The sequence below is a fragment of the Rana temporaria genome, chromosome 12 (genome assembly GCF_905171775.1).
Source record: "Rana temporaria chromosome 12, aRanTem1.1, whole genome shotgun sequence".
Classification (NCBI taxonomy): domain Eukaryota; kingdom Metazoa; phylum Chordata; class Amphibia; order Anura; family Ranidae; genus Rana; species Rana temporaria.
The window spans coordinates 1,665,249-1,686,222 of record NC_053500.1 but is presented as its reverse complement, the minus strand read 5'-3'; the positions used below and the strand labels follow the sequence as shown (position 1 = coordinate 1,686,222).

The following is a 20,974-nucleotide window of genomic DNA, read 5'->3' as shown; positions in this document are numbered from 1 at the left end:
CTTCTCCAGGTCCTTACTTGGAGCAGAGAGCCATGGTGACCATTATGGAGTGACCTTCTTCTCCAGGTCCTTACTTGGAGCAGAGTCCTGACGACCATTATAAAGTGACCTTCTTCTCGAGGTCCTTACTTGGAGCAGAGAGCCATGGTGACCATTATAAAGTGACCTTCTTCTCAAGGTTCTTACTTAGAGCAGAGAGCCTCGGTGACTATTATACAGAGACCTTCTTCTCCAGGTCCTTACTTGGAGCAGAGAGCCTCGGTGACCATTATAAAGTGACCTTCTTCTCGAGGTCCTTACTTGGAGCAGAGAGCCATGGTGACCATTATGGAGAGACCTTCTTCTCGAGGTCCTTACTTGGAGCAGAGAGACCTGACGACCATTATGGAGAGACCTTCTTCTCCAGGTCCTTACTTGGAGCAGAGAGACCTGACGACCATAATGGAGAGACCTTCTTCTCCAGGTCCTTACTTGGAGCAGAGAGCCTCGGTGACTATTATGGAGAGACCTTATTCTCGAGGTCCTTACTTGGAGCAGAGAGCCATGGTGACCATTATGGAGAGACCTTCTTCTCGAGGTCCTTACTTGGAGCAGAGAGTCCCGGTGACTATTATGGAGAGACCTTCTTCTCGAGGTCCTTACTTGGAGCAGAGAGCCTCGGTGACCATTATGGAGAGACCTTCTTCTCGAGGTCCTTACTTGGAGCAGAGAGCCATGGTGACTATTATGGAGAGACCTTCTTCTCGAGGTCCTTACTTGGAGCAGAGAGCCTCGGTGAGCATTATAAAGTGACCTTCTTCTCGAGGTCCTTACTTGGAGCAGAGAGCCTCGGTGACCATTATGGAGAGACCTTCTTATTCAGGTCCTTACTTGGAGCAGAGAGCCATGGTGACTATTATGGAGAGACCTTCTTCTCGAGGTCCTTTCTTGGAGCAGAGAGCCTCGGTGACTATTATGGAGAGACCTTCTTCTCGAGGTCCTTTCTTGGAGCAGAGAGCCATGGTGACTATTATGGAAAGACCTTCTTCTCGAGGTCCTTACTTGGAGCAGAGAGCCTCGGTGACCATTATAAAGTGACCTTCTTCTCGAGGTCCTTACTTGGAGCAGAGAGCCATGGTGACCATTATAAAGTGACCTTCTTCTCGAGGTCCTTACTTGGAGCAGAGAGCCTCGGTGAGCATTATAAAGTGACCTTCTTCTCGAGGTCCTTACTTGGAGCAGAGAGCCTCGGTGACCATTATGGAGAGACCTTCTTATTCAGGTCCTTACTTGGAGCAGAGAGCCTCGGTGACTATTATGGAGAGACCTTCTTCTCGAGGTCCTTACTTGGAGCAGAGAGCCATGGTGACCATTATGGAGAGACCTTCTTCTCGAGGTCCTTACTTGGAGCAGAGAGCCATGGTGACCATTATAAAGTGACCTTCTTCTCGAGGTCCTTACTTGGAGCAGAGAGCCTCGGTGAGCATTATAAAGTGACCTTCTTCTCGAGGTCCTTACTTGGAGCAGAGAGTCCCGGTGACTATTATGGAGAGACCTTCTTCTCGAGGTCCTTACTTGGAGCAGAGAGCCTCGGTGACTATTATACAGCGACCTTCTTCTCGAGGTCCTTACTTGGAGCAGAGAGCCATGGTGACCATTATGGAGAGACCTTCTTCTCGAGGTCCTTACTTGGAGCAGAGAGCCTCGGTGAGCATTATAAAGTGACCTTCTTCTCGAGGTCCTTACTTGGAGCAGAGAGCCTCGGTGACCATTATACAGAGACCTTCTTCTCCAAGTCCTCATACAGAGCAGATGAATCACTCGCATGTGTTAATGTTTCTATTTAACGATCATGTAAAATGTTTTACAACTTGAAAATGCTGCGGAATTTCAATAAGAGCCTCGAAATGTTCCTGTGCTTTAGACGCTTCCTGTTGGAATTTATCCTCTCACTCCCCAGTCCCATCAACTTCTCTGCTCACCGGGGAAGACCTCTCTAGGCCAAAGAATCAAAATTTGGCCTGGATAATAAAGAATATGTAAATGTAATATTTGTGCTGTTGAGATATGGCTGTGGCTACTTACCCATCTACCTATCAGCTTGGCTGAGGATGAGGGATCTGCGGGGGCCAGATTGTAACAAGGTCATAGAACGGGAGAAGCAGCTTGGCCGAGGATGAGGGATCTGCAGGGGCCAGATTGTAATAAGGTCATAGAACGGGAGAAGCAGCTTGGCCGAGGATGAGGGATCTACATTGCGGGGCCAGATTGTAATAAGGTCATAGAACGGGAGAAGCAGCTTGGCCGAGGATGAGGGATCTGCGGGGGCCAGATTGTAACAAGGTCATAGAACGGGAGAAGCAGCTTGGCCGAGGATGAGGGATCTGCGGGCGCCAGATTGTAACAAGGTCATAGAACGGGAGAAGCAGCTTGGCCGAGGATGAGGGATCTGCGGGGGCCAGATTGTAACAAGGTCATAGAACGGGAGAAGCAGCTTGGCGGAGGATGAAGGATCTACATTGCGGGGCCAGATTGTAACAAGGTCATAGAACGGGAGAAGCAGCTTGGCCGAGGATGAGGGATCTACATTGCGGGGGCCAGATTGTAACAAGGTCATAGAACGGGAGAAGCAGCTTGGCCGAGGATGAGGGATCTACATTGTGGGGGCCAGATTGTAACAAGGTCATAGAACGGGAGAAGCAGCTTGGCTGAGGATGAGGGATCTACATTGCGGGGCCAGATTGTAACAAGGTCATAGAACTGGAGAAGCAGCTTGGCCGAGGATGAGGGATCTACATTGCGGGGCCAGATTGTAACAAGGTCATAGAACGGGAGAAGCAGCTTGGCCGAGGATGAGGGATCTACATTGCGGGGCCAGATTGTAACAAGGTCATAGAACGGGAGAAGCAGCTTGGCTGAGGATGAGGGATCTGCGGGGGCCAGATTATAACAAGGTCATAGAACGGGAGAAGCAGCTTGGCGGAGGATGAAGGATCTACATTGCGGGGCCAGATTGTAACAAGGTCATAGAACGGGAGAAGCAGCTTGGCGGAGGATGAGGGATCTGCGGGGGCCAGATTGTAACAAGGTCATAGAACAGGAGAAGCAGCATGGCGGAGGATGAAGGATCTACATTGCGGGGCCAGATTGTAACAAGGTCATAGAACGGGAGAAGCAGCTTGGCTGAGGATGAGGGATCTACATTGCTGGGCCAGATTGTAACAAGGTCATAGAACGGGAGAAGCAGCTTGGCGGAGGATGAGGGATCTACATTGCTGGGCCAGATTGTAACAAGGTCATAGAACGGGAGAAGCAGCTTGGCGGAGGATGAGGGATCTACATTGCTGGGCCAGATTGTAACAAGGTCATAGAACGGGAGAAGCAGCTTGGCGGAGGATGAGGGATCTACATTGCGGGGCCAGATTGTAACAAGGTCATAGAACGGGAGAAGCAGCTTGGCGGAGGATGAGGGATCTGCGGGGGCCAGATTGTAACAAGGTCATAGAACGGGAGAAGCAGCTTGGCGGAGGATGAGGGATCTGCGGGGGCCAGATTGAGCTGACACAGTTGTCCTGTGTGGGTAAATCAGGGAGGACTCGGCCCTGTGAAGCTGTAGGACGTGCGTCTCCCCCAAGGGCTTCTCGGCCAAGGATGGTGTTTTGATGGCAATAAATATTTCATTTTCTCATCCCTGGCGCAGCTTTGATCTTCCTTTCGCTTTCTTCTTCTGCTTGAATGGTTTTTACACCGCAAACCACACAAACCGGAGAGAGGACCAGGCCGGAGCCTGCCCGTCTTTATATAGCGGTCTGTAGAGCGCCTCTGGCACTGAGCTCCATTCCATGGATCTTATTCTAAAATCTACCAAGTGCTTCAGATAATGCCGGGAATATCCATTTCATGCCGAATTAAAGGGGAGAATCGAGCCCGTCGGCATGAGTACTTGTATTTTGTTTAACGTTTTATGTAAAACCTAAAAACTGACGTTCGGTTTTCTCTTAGATTTATATACTTCTTTATTTTCACCAAATCCTTGTTTTTCCCCTTCTTTATTCTCCTTCGTTCCATCCCAGTGCCTGATATCCTGCAGCCTCTTTGCTGTGTTCAGTAGACACAATGGATCACCGATCTGAGTACCAAAACCCCGGTGGGCCACCTTGGTGACATCATACCGCAATGGTGGTGATATTTTACAATGATTGGCTGCTCTGATATCACTGTATGTCAGTGCCGCCAGTCACTGTGCCTGATCACCGCAGCACCAGTCACTGTGCCTGATCACCGCAGCACCAGTCACTGTGCCTGATCACCGCCGCACCAGTCATTGTGCCTGATCACCGCCGCACCAGTCACTGTGCCTGATCACCGCCGCACCAGTCATTGTGCCTGATCACCGCAGCACCAGTCGCTGTGCCTGATGACCGCCGCACCAGTCGCTGTGCCTGATGACCGCAGCACCAGTCACTGTGCCTGATCACCGCAGCACCAGTCACTGTGCCTGATCACCGCAGCACCAGTCATTGTGCCTGATCACCGCAGCACCAGTCATTGTGCATGATGACCGCCGCACCAGTCACTGTGCCTGATCATGCCACACCAGTTGCAGTGTCACTACACCAGTGTAAATGGTCTCCCTGATTGTCGCCGCACTTGTCCCAGTGTCACCTAACTAGTAGAAGTCAGTAGCAGTGTTCCTGATTGCTGCCACACTAGTCCCCAGTGTCACCAGACCGGTGCTGCCAGCAGTAATGTTCATGATCACTGCCACACCAGTCATTGTCCCCAATCATTGGCACACCACTCGGTGTTCCTGATCACCTCCACGCCATTCATATGGTCTCTGATCACCAACCACACCGGCATCAATTTCCCTGATCACCGCCACACCAGTCATATTGTCCCAATAAGTGGGTTTGACTTTCCAGTCTTTTTGTTTTTTAGTATCTGGAATGTAGTAAGAATACGGAATGGGAACACCCTGGGTAGGTAGGAACAATAATTATGGTGAGGAGATCTCACTATGAGAGCGGTGGGGTGACTCAGCCTGGCAGTAATCTATTAATGAATTAAATTAAAGTTAAATGGATTGACTCTTTTATAAGCTGATCAATATGCGTTGTATCTTTATCCAGGGAGAAGGAGGAGCAGTTGGCACGCATGGCAGAGACGCAGGCCACCCAGGCCCAACAGGCAGATGCAGCCCTCCAAGAACTGAAACACCAGGTGGAGCTGAACACAGAGAAGGTGTATGCTGAGATGAAGGATCAGGTAAGAGCGGGGGAGGGGCGGGGTTTGACATTATTTCTACAAGGTACCCCAGACTAATCTGACCCAGCTGAGGGCCGTGCACATGGCCAAAGTGGGTGTGGTCATGTTAGGGGGATATGCCCTTTTATGCTTGTCTGTAAATCCAATTTCTATTTTCTTTCTGCATTTTCCAAAAACTTAGTTAGGAAATGAGATTTGTAATTTATGACCCTAGAAAGCCTGAAGGTGCTCCTTGGATTTTGGGCCCCTCTGTGTGCCTAGGCTGTGAAAAAGTAGAAGGAACTTGCGGCATCCTCATCTCTACAATACATGCTGAGCCCAGGGTAGCCGTCCCTTCTGCCCACCCCTTATCCCGACACTGCTGGTAGACTTGAGGGTCTCATGAAAGGTAATTAGTATGATTGCTCCAGATTGGGGCGTCCAATCAGCTTTGATGGAAGAAAATCTTTCTACGATGCTTTACACTCTTTTTGTATTGTGACTTCCCTGAAAATTTTGATCTGACTCCAGTATCTCAAAAATAAAAAAGATAAAGTGTTTCTGGAAAAAGGATGTTCAATCTGATCCTCAAAGTGACAGACCTTCAGGTCCCAAGAACCCCCCCCCCCCCCCCCTTAAAGCGGAGGTTCACCCTAAAAAAACAACTACCATCCCATCCAGCATACTAGCGTATGCCTTTTTTTTTTTTTCTTGCGCTGTACTTACAGTTTAATCCTTTAGTTTAGTTTCAGACTCCTGCGGGGAAAGGCGTTCCTATGAAGAGGGGAACATGATTGACGTCCGGCTATGGCATGACGTGTCCTGAAAATAGCCGGAGTAGGACTCGGCTCTTCACGGCGCTATTCGGCGCCTGCGCACAGACTAGAAGGTGACTGCGCAGGCGCCGTATATATCCAAGTCCTATTTCGGCTATTTTCGGAACGCGTGACGCGCCATAGCCGGACGTCAATCATGTTCCCCTCTTCATAGGAACGCCTACTCCCCGCGGGAGTCTGAAACTAAACTAAAGGATTAAACTGTAAGTACAGCGCAAAAAAAAAGGCATACTGTAGCTGACGCTAGTATGCTGGAATGGATGGTAGATAAAGATTTTTTTTTTTTTTTTAGGGTGAACCCCCGCTTTAACGATACTATCTCCAAGATTCACTAATCCAACCACAAATGAAGCCTCTAGGCTTCTTCAGGACACGATCAAGGTTCCATCAAGGAACCTTAATCGTGTCCTGAAGAAGCCTAACGGCCAAACGCGTAGATGCACAAGGGCTCACTGTACAAACTGTATAATATTTATATGATTTTTAACCTTTGAACACTGTTACTATTCTATGTACTTTCTTCAATAAATATTGTTTTTTGATGCTTTGTTTCCATGCCTTTAAAGTCCGACCCATGGTTTCTGTAAGGAGTAGCCTTCCATGTTTCCTTGTAGACTAAGCATTTTTGGGTAATTAGGTCAAAGGGCCCTCCCCTCGGGGCACATAGGCTAGGTACCTAAACCACTCTACCGGACGCAAAGCTCACGGTCTATCCATGGTAACGGTCACACATCCGGGACCTCAGGGGTGGCTGTCCGGACTCAGTATGTCCCCATTCGGGGTGCCGGAACAGCCGCACCGGGCTCCTGGAACCGGTAATCTAGCTGCATGAATGTTCTGGCGAGATTGCGGTACCGCATTAGGATTTTTAGCCTTACCACACCACTACTTTTTTTTTCTTTACTATAAAATTGTACGCTCGTTTACTGCCTTGTGACAATTTTGTATTCCATGTATGTCTATTTTAAAACGAATAGAAATCTTTGAAAGTAAAAAAGTGATTATCAGAGCCGGGTTTGAACCCCCCCCCCCCCACACCCCCCCCCCCCACACCCCCCCCCCACACCCCAGTTCCCATCAGGGGTCTACACAATGTCTTTATGGCCGGCACAATGACATCAAAGAGGAGGAGGAGGTCATACCGTCCGCTGTAAAGCATAGTCATTGAAGGGTGCTGATCAATCAATTGTTGAATGGATTAGACAGAATTCCTCTTTAATTAGAACGTTTTTTTTTTTTTTTATCACTTTGTATGACCTGAGTGGTGGAAATTCTGTACTTGTAATGCGTTCCTTGGGTCATCTGGTGGGCATTTCAGACTGGGAAGTAACCACTAAGAATTTATGGCACAGAGGGGTGTATGATGGGACAAGCCCGCCTTGGGTGAACCTCGGGCCGCTCTAGTTTTTGTACATTCTCTATCATTTTTCTATTTATGGCAAAGCATCTCAAGTGACAGGAGACGGGTCGTCTTTACATCTTGCCAAACAGGAGCACTTCAACGGCAGACCACATAGACCTGTGAAAACATTTGCTGACAGTTTAGGAATAGCTTTGTATATACTATAACAGGGCTCAAAATTTCAAGTCCTGAGCTACTAGCCAGGCCTCAAGAGTTACTCGCCACCAGTTGCCCCACCTAATTCATACACTGCCCTGCGCCTAATTGCACCCGTAAACACGCCCTCGTAGATTATCTCATGGAATGACAATGTTTTATGCAGAACCAAGTTACAAAATTAAATATTACCAACAACAACTTTAACAAAATGGGACAGGGCACTGGGGTCAGACCAGAGGGACAGGGCACTGGGGTCAGACCAGAGGGACAGGGCACTGGGGTCAGACCAGAGGGACAGGGCACTGGGGGCAGACCAGAGGGACAGGGCACTGGGGGCAGACCAGAGGGACAGGGCAATGGGGGCAGACCAGAGGGACAGGGCACTGGGGTCAGACCAGAGGGACAGGGCACTAGAACTGGGTCTCTTCCCCATTCTCTTGCTGTCTCCTCTGCAACTCCCATCCATCCTCTCTCTCTCTCCCATTCATCTCATCATCAGGAGCCTGTGTGTGCGGCTCCACGCTTGCATGGCCCCACTTCCCCCTTTTATTCAGGCTGGCAGAGAGGAGAGGAGCTGCAGCACAGTGGGAGGGAGTACAATCCAGCGCTGAGATCCACACAACTGCACAGCCATTGACACTGACAGCGCACACTGACAGCGCACAGCGCACACTGACAGCGCACAGCACACACTGACAGCGCACAGCACACATTGAGACCAGTCTGCTCACAGTGCTCAGGCTAAACTGGACACTTACCTAGAGCACAAGGAGAAGAAAACTGTACAAACTAGAAGGCTGCCGCTGTCATGTCAGGGCAACTTTCAGTGAGCGCTGCACCGGAGGGGTAATTTCCGCAATCCTCCACCTCACTCATTACTTTCTGCTCTCCAGCTACATTGGTCGGGGGAGGGGGGGCAGGCTCAGAGAGGTCATACTGTTGGGTCCCATGTCTTAATGAGAATTGTAAGCAGAGCACCTGTGTACTGCTCTGCCTGTGCGCGGCTCAACAGACTACTTTTCCCGAGCATGCACCTTTCCTCTTCGGCCGCCAATCTCATCGGGACTCTTAAGTGTAGGCACAGATTGGAGGGAGATTGGTCATGCAGCCCTGGCATCACTCGCCCCCAGCTTAAATCCACTCGCCAAATGCTAGTAGGCGAGTGGAAATTTTGAGGGCTGTACTATAACATTTATCTTCATCGAAGTCGAGGGACCTGAAGGCCCCTAGGTACACATACCGTATATACTCGAGTATAAGCCCAGTTTTTCAGCACTTTTTTGGTGCTGAAAATGCCCCCCTCGGCTTATACTCGAGTCACCTTTTTGCGCCTGATCTCCCGGACTTTGGGGACCCGGTACTGGCCGGCCGTAGGTCACCTGGACCCCAAACTTGCCACATATGTAGCCCCCCTCTTCCTTTATAAGAGTGCAAAGTTTGTTAGCTGGGGAGTACTGATTTTTCAAAGCCGGGAACCCCTTCCATAGACTCCCATGTTAAACGGTCATTTCTTCTGTGATTTTGGGGACCCGGTACCGGCCGGTCGTAAATCCCCTGGACCCGGAACTTGGCACACATGTAGCCCCATTTCTTCTCTACAAGTGTGCAAAGTTTGTTGTCTGGGGAACCTATGGCTGGGGAGCACCGATTTTATAAAGCTGGGCACCCCTTCCATAGACTCCCATGTTAAACGTCAGTCTAGTCATGGGCACAGTGAGGCAAAGTGAGGCATGCAGATGGACACCCTAGGCTTATACTTGAGTCAATAAGTTTTCCCAGTTTTTTGTGGTAAAGTTAGGTGCTTTGGCTTATATTCGGGTCGGCTTATACTTGAGTATATACAGTAACAAAAAAAACAAGCAGTGAGGTTACAACTAACAAAATGGAGAATATCCAGTAATGTGAGGAAGCAAATAAAAATGTTAACATTTCTATCGTTATGTCTCAATTATTCAACCTGAGAATATTATCTCAGAACACTTTTCTACCGAGATGACCGCCAATTTCCATAATTGCCGTTACCACGGCTATGTAGCAAAGGTTTAGGGAAGAAAGAAGGGGAGGAGAACAAACAAACAAGGCGAAGGCTAATGGGTCACTATCCCGAGAGGTTGATGGGAGCCCAGGTAAGAAGATCTGGGCAGATCTTGCTCAATAAGGGCTCGGGACGGACTACCTCCACCTGTCTCGAAATTGTTCTTCTGTATTATGGAGTGTGGCTGTCAGTTCCTCCATGCGATGGATATGATTAATTTTAGACATTATCAAAGGTCTGAGGGTGGATTTTTGTTAAGGGAACCATGTCGGACAAAATGGCAGAGGCATGGATGACCCAATGTTTTGTCATTTTATTAATTTGTCTTATTGAATTTCCCATTGAGTGCACAGTGGGGTTGGAGTTGGGGTTAGGGTTGGATTTAGGGGTTGGGGTTTAGGGTTGGGTTTGGGGTTTAGGGCTAGGGTTGGGGATTGGGGTTAGGGTTTAGGGTTGGGTTTAGGGTTTGGGATGGGGTTCAGGTTAGGGTTTAGGATTTAGGGTTGGGTTTAGGGTTTGGGGTTAGGGTTATAATAATTATTATTATTATTATACAGGATTTATATAGCGCCAACAGTTTGCTCGGCACTTTCCATCAGGGAAGACAGTACAGTCACAATACAAATCAATACAGGAGGGATTAGAGGGCCCTGCTCGTTAGAGCTTACAATCTAGAAAGGTTAGGGTTTTCCCTTAAAGAATAAGGCTAGGACTCAGGAATTGAAACAGGGACCTCCCCAGAGGTCAAAGGTCAAGAGGGTGGGTTCCCAGAGGTCAAAGGTCACGAGGCGTGGCTGACCCACCCCCACCAAAGTGTACCGCCTACCCCACCTAAGTCGGAGAGTGAACAAGTCGGGTACAGTGGCTAGGAGGTATTAGTAACTCAGGCTGATAAACAATGACATCCAATTGGTTGTTTGGGATGAAAGAGTGATCTCTTTAGAACACAGGTGTCAAACACAAGGCCCGCGGGCCGAATCCGGCCCTCCAGGTCATTTCATGTGGCCCTCGCGTCTCTCATGCTCTGGCAGGAGAGCTCCAGCCCTCCTCTGGTCCTCCTCCTGCTTTCAAACAATGCATCCAGCTTCTTCCCAGCAGCAGCATATGGAAAGGGGCGTGCACTGTGATGTAAGGGAGAGCGGGGGACTCAACTTCTGATGGTGGGGGGGCTCTTGACATCTAATGTAAGGGGAGGGGATGCGCTGGACATCTAATCTTACAGATACAACCGGCCCTTTTGAGGACAATCATAATGCTGATGCGGCCCACGATAACATTGAGTTTGACACCCTTGCAGTCTAGAGCAGGGGTGTCAAACTGGCGGCCCTCCAGCTGTTGCAAAACTACAAGTTCCATGAGGCATTGCAAGGCTAACAGTTACAAGCATGACTATCACAGGCAGAGGCATGATGGGACTTGTAGTTTCGGAACAGCTGGAGGGCCGCCAGTTTGATACCCCTGGTCTAGAGGCTTCTTTATATCTCAATTTTCCATTAATTTGTGTTCATTGTAGATGGGGAAAGTGGAGATGGACTTGAGCCGATCGAAATCCCTCCGAGAGAAGCAGAATAAAGAGTTCATCCGGCAGTTGGAAGAAGTCAAGCAGAGATACGAGCAGCAGGTACGACCTATGCCAGGCGTTTTGGGGTTCTTGATTGGCTAGTTACTGTCTTGTGACCTCCTGTCCAGTGAACTTGTTTTATGCAAGATCTCGCAAATCATTTTGTTTCTTCCAGCAACCAATCCAATCTTCTCATTCATTTTCCCGCGCTGAACTGGAAGCATGGGGAGATAGATGTTCCTTTTTTTTTTTTCTTGGCAGCACAAATCTTTTTTATTTTCTGGTGTGAAACCCATCATTCTTTTTTTAATTCATATTTTATTTGAAAGTTTTCATAGCAATTTTATAAAAAGAAAACAAAAACAACATAAATTTTATCAAAAATCAGTTGAACTAATAAAGCAGTCACGTTTCATTAGCAGATTCATTATCATCCGGCTTCTCAAAAATATTCCGTATACTGTATACTTTTTTAAACAGTCTAAAATTTTTCTAAGACGGGCTAAACCCCCAGAAAAAAGAGCAAGTTTTGAAAGCCATAATTCTGATAGGATGCTTCATTTTGGCTCTTGTGTGGCTGATTGGGTCGTCTCTTGTGTCCGCTCTGCAGACAGAACTCATGTAAAGGCTGTGCCGGCCTCCATATTGGAACACGGTGATGACTCTTCCTGTCCTCAAGTCTCCTCCTCGACTTCAGTGCATTTGGGAATCTTCTGATGTCATTTGTTTTTCTCTTTTTTTAAAGCGAGCGGTTACAAAAACCGTGTCTCGCGCACAGCGTGGTGTCACCGGACCACACAGCTCCGCACAGCCAGCGGCCTGTTGTCCTTTTATAAATCTTCTGCAGTGGTTTTGTTTGTATAACCCCAGCTGAGGCCGTAAAGTCTCCTCCAAATGCGGGAACAATGTTAACGCTGTGTGCAGGTCCATAGCCGAGCTCTACACACCACATCCTCGTCCTACAGTCTGCCCTCTGCTTCCGGGCCAGGCCTTTCCTTTGGCTGCAGATTGTCCTAAACGTTGCCCGTGTTTCCCGCAGATGAGGAAAGTTGTGATGTCAATGTGATCTGTAAAAAAGCAAAGCAAGTTAGAAAAAAACTGGCAAAATGAATCCCGCACCTTCTCCCTCTTCCCACCATGGAGAGACTTCCCCCACCATGGAGAGACTTCCCCCACTTCCCACCATAGAGAGACTTTCCCCACTTCCCACCATGGAGAGACTTCCCCTACTTGGCACCATGGAGAGACTTCCCCCACTTCCCACCATAGAGAGAATTCCCCTACTCAGCACCATGAAGAGACTTCCCACCATTGAGAGACTTCCTCCACTTCCCACCATGAAGAGACTTCCCACCATGGAGAGACTTTCCCCACTTCCCACCATGGAGAGACTTTCCCCACTTCCCACCATGGAGAGAATTCCCCCACTTCCCACCATGGAGAGACTTCCCCCACTTCCCACCATGCAGAGACTTTCCCCACGTCCCACCATGGAGAGACTTCCCCCACTTCCCACCATGCAGAGACTTCCCCCACTTCCCACCATGCAGAGACTTTCCCCACTTCCCACCATGGAGAGACTTCCCACCATGGAGAGACTTCCCACCATGGAGAGACTTCCCCGACTTCCCACCATATAGAGAATTCCCCTACTTGGCACCATGAAGAGACTTCCCACCATTGAGAGACTTCCTCCACTTCCCACCATGGAGAGACTTCCCCGACTTCCCACCATATAGAGAATTCCCCTACTTGGCACCATGAAGAGACTTCCCACCATTGAGAGACTTCCTCCACTTCCCACCATGGAGAGACTTCCCCCACTTCCCACCATGGAGAGACTTCCCCCACTTCCCACCATGGAGAGACTTCCCCCACTTCCCACCATAGAGAGACTTCCCCCACTTCCCACCATGGAGAGACTTCCCCCACTTCCCACCATGGAGAGACTTCCCCCACTTCCCACCATAGAGAGAATACCCCCACTTCCCACCATAGAGAAAATACCCCCACTTCCCACCATAGAGAGAATACCCCCACTTCCCACCATAGAGAGAATACCCCTATTTGGCACCATGAAGAGACTTCCCACCATTGAGAGACTTCCCCCACTTCCCACCATGGAGAGACTTCCCACCATGGAGAGACTTCCCACCATGGAGAGACTTCCCACCATGGAGAGACTTCCCCGACTTCCCACCATATAGAGAATTCCCCTACTTGGCACCATGAAGAGACTTCCCACCATTGAGAGACTTCCTCCACTTCCCACCATGGAGAGACTTCCCCCACTTCCCACCATGGAGAGACTTCCCCCACTTCCCACCATGGAGAGACTTCCCCCACTTCCCACCATGGAGAGACTTCCCCCACTTCCCACCATGGAGAGACTTCCCCCACTTCCCACCATGGAGAGACTTCCCCCACTTCCCACCATGGAGAGACTTCCCCCACTTCCCACCATGGAGAGACTTCCCCCACTTCCCACCATTGAGAGACTTCCCCCACTTCCCACCATGGAGAGACAGAACAAGTTGCCACGATTCAATGATTGGTTCCCCTATTCTGCTCTAGTAATGTCCTCTCCGTGGGGGGGGGGGGGGGGATTGGGGGGTGGGAGGAGCTGAGAATACACTGCCGTAATTTCATTGTTTCAGCAGTTTCTGGTTTTAAAATGATATCTGTCTTTTTAACAGATCATTTATAAGGAGCCATTCCACCCAGCTTAGATGAGTTATAGGTGGAGTCTAATGGGAGGAGTCAACAGGTTGGCCACCTTATGATTTTGCTTCCATAGTTCCTGATTCTTCTCCTGATCACCTTGGGTGGTGTAGCTCCTCTTGTTGCATTCTCTGTAATTAATAAAAATACAGCAGGGATAATGGGCACAGGGGGTGTACAGACCCGGGAACTCAGCACAGGGATGGTGGGAACCCCTCATAATGGGCACAGCGGGTGTACAGACCCAGGAACTCAGCACAGGGATGGTGGGAACTCCTCATAATGGGGCACAGCGGGTGTACAGACCCGGGAACTCAGCACAGGGATGGTGGGAACCCCTCATAATGGGCACAGCGGGTGTACAGACCCAGGAACTCAGCACAGGGATGGTGGGAACCCCTCATAATGGGCACAGCGGGTGTACAGACCCGGGAACTCAGCACAGGGATGGTGGGAACCTCTCATAATGGGCACAGCGGGTAGAAAAAGACCCGGGAACTCGGCACAGGGATGGTGGGAACCCCTCATAATGGGTACAGCGGGTAGAAAAAGACCCGGGAACTCGGCACAGGGATGGTGGGAACCCCTCATAATGGGGCACAGCGGGTGTACAGACCCGGGAACTCAGCACAGGGATGGTGGGAACCCCTCATAATGGGCACAGCGGGTGTACAGACCCGGGAACTCAGCACAGGTATGGTGGGAACTCCTCATAATGGGCACAGCGGGTGTACAGACCCGGGAACTCAGCACAGGGATGGTGGGAACCCCTCATAATGGGCACAGCGGGTGTACAGACCCGGGAACTCAGTCCAAGGGATGGTGGGAACCCCTCATAATGGGGCACAGCGGGTGTACAGACCCGGGAACTCCGTCCAAGGGTGGTGGGAACCCCTCATAATGGGCACAGCGGGTATACAGACCCGGGAACTCAGCACAGGGATGGTGGGAACTCCTCATAATGGGGCACAGCGGGTGTACAGACCCGGGAACTCAGCACAGGGATGGTGGGAACCCCTCATAATGGGGCACAGCGGGTGTACAGACCCGGGAACTCAGCACAGGGATGGTGGGAACTCCTCATAATGGGCACAGCGGGTGTACAGACCCGGGAACTTAGCACAGGGATGGTGGGAACCCCTCATAATGGGGCACAGCGGGTGTACAGACCCGGGAACTCAGCACAGGGATGGTGGGAACCCCTCATAATGGGGCACAGCGGGTGTACAGACCCGGGAACTCAGCACAGGGATAGTGGGAACTCCTCATAATGGGCACAGCGTGTGTACAGACCCGGGAACTCGGCACAGGGATGGTGGGAACCCCTCATAATGGGCACAGCGGGTGTACAGACCCGGGAACTCAGCACAGGGATGGTGGGAACCCCTCATAATGGGCACAGCGGGTGTACAGACCCGGGAACTCAGCACAGGGATGGTGGGAACTCCTCATAATGGGCACAGCGGGTGTACAGACCCGGGAACTCAGTCCAAGGGATGGTGGGAACCCCTCATAATGGGCACAGCGTGTGTACAGACCCGGGAACTCAGCACAGGGATGGTGGGAACCCCTCATAATGGGCACAGCGGGTGTACAGACCCGGGAACTCAGTCCAAGGGATGGTGGGAACCCCTCATAATGGGCACAGCGGGTGTACAGACCCGGGAACTCCGTCCAAGGGTGGTGGGAACCCCTCATAGTGGGCACAGCGGGTGTACAGACCCGGGAACTCAGCACAGGTATGGTGGGAACCCCTCGTAATGGGCACAGCGGGTTTACAGACCCGGGAACTCAGCACAGGGATGGTGGGAACCCCTCATAATGGGGCACAGCGGGTGTACAGACCCAGGAACTCAGCACAGGGATGGTGGGAACCCCTCATAATGGGCACAGCGGGTGTACAGACCCAGGAACTCAGCACAGGGATGGTGGGAACCCCTCATAATGGGGCACAGCGGGTGTACAGACCCGGGAACTCTATATGGGATCTTACCAGTAGAGTCCCTAAGAGATAGAAAAAACTCTGACTGTACGACGTCTCCACGTTGAACCCTTCACCACATTGTATCATATACAGCACATCATTTATATCTGGGTGTCTCTCGTGATTTCATGGAGGGGTCTGTCCTGTACGTACCTTGTGGCTGAGCCCCGTCAGGAGATTGTGATGTAAGCGTTGTAGATATTCACAGGGTTAGTAGAATATTTATGGTCGCTGATATATAAAGTGATGCTATAAGGAGCCACCTGTCCCCCTCGTTCACCCCCCACCCCCCCTATCAACATAACACAAGACATAGCGAATAGTAAATCGCGGCGCCGGTATCATTTCCATATCATTCCCCCGGTGTATACGCCTCTTTTTTTTTTTTTTTTACCCCCTTAAAACGTTTGAATTCAGACTGATGCGGCGCGCGGCCCCCATAGCAAACCTTGTGGAATCGGGTCCCTATCCCTCTGTCCCCCCCAATCTCAGCCGCATCGACACCTGCAGGAAAAAGGGGGACGAGAGGCAGCTGCGTGCCGTACGGTCCGGGAGGCTTTCTGGTCTCACAAACAGGATCAACTTTGGAAGAGTCGTTTCGGATTCTCACGCTGGACGTTGAGAAGAGATATGGTGTTGATAATCGGCCGCCTTCCTTTTTTTTTTTTTTCCTCTTCATCTTTTCATAAAATCCACCAAAACTGAAGAGAAACGCTAGTGACTGGGAGCAGCAGCTGTGAGGCCTGCGGATGGCGGGGAGGCCGGCTTCCTGCAGACTCCACTTCAAAGGCCGCCTGGATGCTTGTACAGAACAGGCCAGGTAGGGTGCCTTTATCGCCAGTCTGGGAGGATTAATATCAAAGAGAAAGCAGTCTGGGCCTTCATCTCGCCCCCCCCAGCTGGGAGAAGCTGCGACCGGCGGAGGTCACAGCATCCAGCGTGACGGGCGACTGGGAAAAGATCCTGAGAATAGAAGGCTTTCTCAGAAGCTGTGGTGCAGCAGGTGCCCCCCGCTAGGAACACGTTCTCCCCTCCCCGTGGCACTATACAGTGGCTGACAAGGACATAATAGGCCTTTTTCTTTTCTTAATTATCTTTTGAAGATAAAAAAAAAAAAATGACAACTGTACTTTATATCCCGAAGACTTGCACTCATTATTCTGCCACCGGACAGATTACCAAACCGTGAATTTACCCATTTTAAAACCCTCAAGGGCCGATTTCACGACTAAACCGGGAGCGTTAACCATTTGTCGTCTCGGCCGTGTCACGGCAATATTTCTATATGGGGTGCATCACGGACAGTGCTCAATTTTCTCTATATGGGGTGCATCACGGACAGTACTCAATTTTCTCTATATGGGGTGCATCACGGACAGTACTCAATTTTCTCTGTATGGGGTGCATCACGGACAGTACTCAATTTTCTCTATATGGGGTGCATCAGGGACAGTACTCAATTTTCTCTATATGGGGTGAAAATTTGGGGTCCGTCGCCTAGTTTTGGGAGTTCCTGCGTTGTTTCTGTTCTCTTTGCGGGTTCGGGGGTGGGAAGGAAAACCCAGACGGCTTTGAGTTGTGTGTGTGGGTGACGTAGGACGTTTCTCCATGAGTTTTGATGACCTCCTCCCATGTGTGTGTGTCATACATGTGCTATTATTTTTTTTCGAAAGTCGTGCCACAAGGTGGTGTCTGGAATAAGGTGGGTGGGGGCAGAAACTGGGGGGGGGGGGGGTGTCTGCATGTGTTGTCATGGTGACAAGGGATATTCCAGTAACGCACTGTACATTCCATTGTCCAATCAGATTGTGGAACTGAAGCTTGAGCATGAACAGGAGAAGACTTACCTCTTCCAGCAGCACAGTGCCGAGAAGGAGGGTATCATGAAGGACCACGAGCAGGAGATCGATCGGCTGGACGGGCAGCTCCAGAATACCGTCTCCGAGCACGAGAAGAAGATGCAGGCGTGGAGAGACAGAGACGCAAAGGTAACCCCGAATGCAACGCGGTGGCGTGCCCGCTGGCTCCGGCGCTTGCTCTTCGGCAGGAGATTAATGCCATGGCTTTCACCCCCCCATCTGGGCTCAGGTTAAATATTAGTTACCCCAATTATTTTGTTTTAATTGGCAGCATCCCTGATAAGCAGCCACTTGCACTTGGTGACGTTTAAGCCGTCTTCCTCAGCCAACGTTTATCTAGTCGCCCCCGTGCTGTGTGCGACACCACAGGTAGCTGGATTAAGCCTCGCATGGTGCCTTGATATTCGGCCTGCCTTTCTTCCCCAGTAGATTGGCTTAGTGTTGCTCAGGGGGTGGGGGGGGGGTTTAATACAAAGCTCAATAAACCATCTGCCTTACCGGCCCTGCCATCAGTTTCAGTTGTGATACTTCTTCACATTCCAGCTTTACCTGCTGGTAGTCAGAGGGGTAGAGGAACCTCCATGGACGCCCAGCGCCGGGTCTCCATCATCTCCCGAACCGAACATCTATCGCAACCTGCCGCCCATTCAAATGATACGATAGACCATATCGAAAAGCAGCACACCTGCTCCGCTACCCTCCCAGCATCCATCTGTGCGCTCCCTGTTGGAAGCCAGTCTGCAGAATAACCCCCAACTGTGGTCTCATTTGATGCTTCAGATGCGCAGACCAAACACACACTGTCAGCGAGGACAATATCCATTTTCTCTTCCAAAAAATCCCTCCAAATATCTCCCCATGTTATCTTCCAAACACACACAGACAGACCTTCTCAACAAGGCCCGGGCAAATCCGCCAATAGAGATTTCTGCCTGTAAATGGTGATGTGTGCGGCTTTCTCGTTGCCCGTCTCCTGCTGCGTCTGCACCGGTCGCCCGGTTACCATATGGCCGTGCTTTTATAAATCGTTAGTAATGAGATTTTCTTGGATTTTCTGTTTAATGTCAAGTCTGATAGACAATCCTCTATATGTTTTATTGATACTATATATATGGGTTAGATATCTGAAAACACATTCCCGTTAGTAAGTGGTGAGGTCTGCCATTCATTTTCTTGGCACGTTGGTGATACCTGTGTGTTGTAATGTGGACTGGCTTCTGCAACAGAAAGGTTTAGAGAACAGCCAGGTCCCTAACGTTTAGGAAGTCATAAAGCTGAAATTTAGAAATTTTGATACGTAACGTGATTGAAGCTTGCCAAGGTGAATGAAGGACAAAATGGTGCTGGAGCTAGATACAAGATGGCTCTTCCATGTAAAGTCTACTTGTAATGCTTCAAAGGCCAAGGCCAACGGTAGAACTAAGATTAGATTTCATGCCTTGCATGTAAAGCTTCCAAGGCCAAGGCCAACGGTAGAACCAAGATTAGATTTTATGCCTTCCATGTAAAGCTTCCAAGGCCAATGGCAGAACCAAAATTAGATTTCATGCCTTCCATGTAAAGTCGTCTTGTAAAGCTTCCAAGGCCAATGGCAGAACAAAAATTAGATTTCCTGCCTTCCATGTAAAGTCTTCTTGTAAAGCTTCAAAAGCCAAGGCCAATGGCAGAACCAAAATTAGATTTCATGCCTTCTATGTAAAGTCGTCTTGTAAAGCTTCCAAGGCCAATGGCAGAACAAAAATTAGATTTCCTGCCTTCCATGTAAAGTCTTCTTGTAAAGCTTCAAAAGCCAAGGCCAATGGCAGAACCAAAATTAGGTTTCATGCCTTCCATGTAAAGTCTTCTTGTAAAGCTTCCAAGGCCAAGGCCAATGGTAGAACCAAAATTTGATTTCATGCCTTCCATGTAAAGTCTTCTTGTAAAGCTTCAAAAGCCAAGGCCAATGGCAGAACCAAAATTAGATTTCATGCCTTCCATGTAAAGTCTTCTTGTAAAGCTTCCAAGGCCAAGGCCAATGGTAGAACCAAAATTAGATGTCATGCCTTCCATGTAAAGTCTTCTAAGTCTTCTTGTAAAGCTTCCAAGGCCAAGGCCAATGGTAGAACCAAAATTGGATGTCATGCCTTCCATGTAAAGTCTTCTTGTAAAGCTTCCAAGGCCAAGGCAAATGGTAGAACCAAAATTAGATTTCATGCCTTCCATGTAAAGTCTTCTTGTAAAGCTTCCAAGGCCAAGGCCAATGGTAGAACCAAAATTAGATGTCATGCCTTCCATGTAAAGTCTTCTTGTAAAGCTTCCAAGGCCAAGGCCAATGGTAGAACCAAAATTGGATGTCATGCCTTCCATGTAAAGTCTTCTTGTAAAGCTTCCAAGGTCAAGGCCAATGGTAGAACCAAAATTTGATTTCATGTCTTCCATGTAAAGTCGTCTTGTAAAGATTCCAAGGCCAAGGCCAATGGTAGAACCAAAATTAGATGTCATGCCTTCCATGTAAAGTCTTCTTGTAAAGCTGCCAAGGCCAATGGCAGTACCATAATTAGAATTTATGCCATGGTGTAAAACATTGGGGACTAAAGCTGTATATTCTCATGTATTGTAGCGTGGATTATATTTTGGTCAGTATTTTTTTTCTTCTTTAATACCTGACTTTATTGATTTCTGAGAACGGTCCTGAACAATAGAACATGTCGCGCATACAGGAGGCCGTAAATGAGGTTACCACATTTTCAATGGATTTTAGTAGAAATGAAGACTCACTCTGGGGGGAAAAACATTACGTTCAGTGAAGACCGAGTTTGGCAGTTTTTTGTATTGGTCAATATTTTAAAATACGTTTTCTGGCAGCCGATCATAACTGGGTGGATTGTAAGTCCAAACGTGAGATGAAAGATTTGGGTGTCACCTCTGAGGCGTTACCAGCCATGGATGGGCTTCAATAATCTTCATTGGGTATCGTTGTCTTATTTGGTAGTTCTTTTGACATATTTTATACTTGTAGTTTATTTTACATGATTTTTAATTAGGTCATTTGTAAATTTTATAGACTTGGTTCTTCCACCAACTTTACAAAAGTCTTGAGTAATTGTGTCCAATTTTCATGAATTGGCTGGAAATCGTAACAATTTTTATAGATTTGGATGATCTTGGTTATGTGTACAGTATGTTTGGGATGGGTGCCTTTGTTATATTTA

General features: G+C 49.2%; 1 protein-coding gene across 1 annotated transcript in view; it reads left to right on the top strand.

The window, feature by feature from the left end:
• The window catches only part of CEP112 (centrosomal protein 112), a 148,861-nt gene that overhangs the window by 39,076 nt on the left and 88,811 nt on the right, over nucleotides 1-20,974 (top strand). The window contains exons 8-10 of the mRNA XM_040331451.1: nucleotides 5,112-5,247; nucleotides 11,172-11,279; nucleotides 17,730-17,912. Of these exons, the coding sequence (XP_040187385.1) occupies nucleotides 5,112-5,247; nucleotides 11,172-11,279; nucleotides 17,730-17,912 (427 nt within the window). The remainder of the gene's footprint in view (nucleotides 1-5,111; nucleotides 5,248-11,171; nucleotides 11,280-17,729; nucleotides 17,913-20,974) is intronic.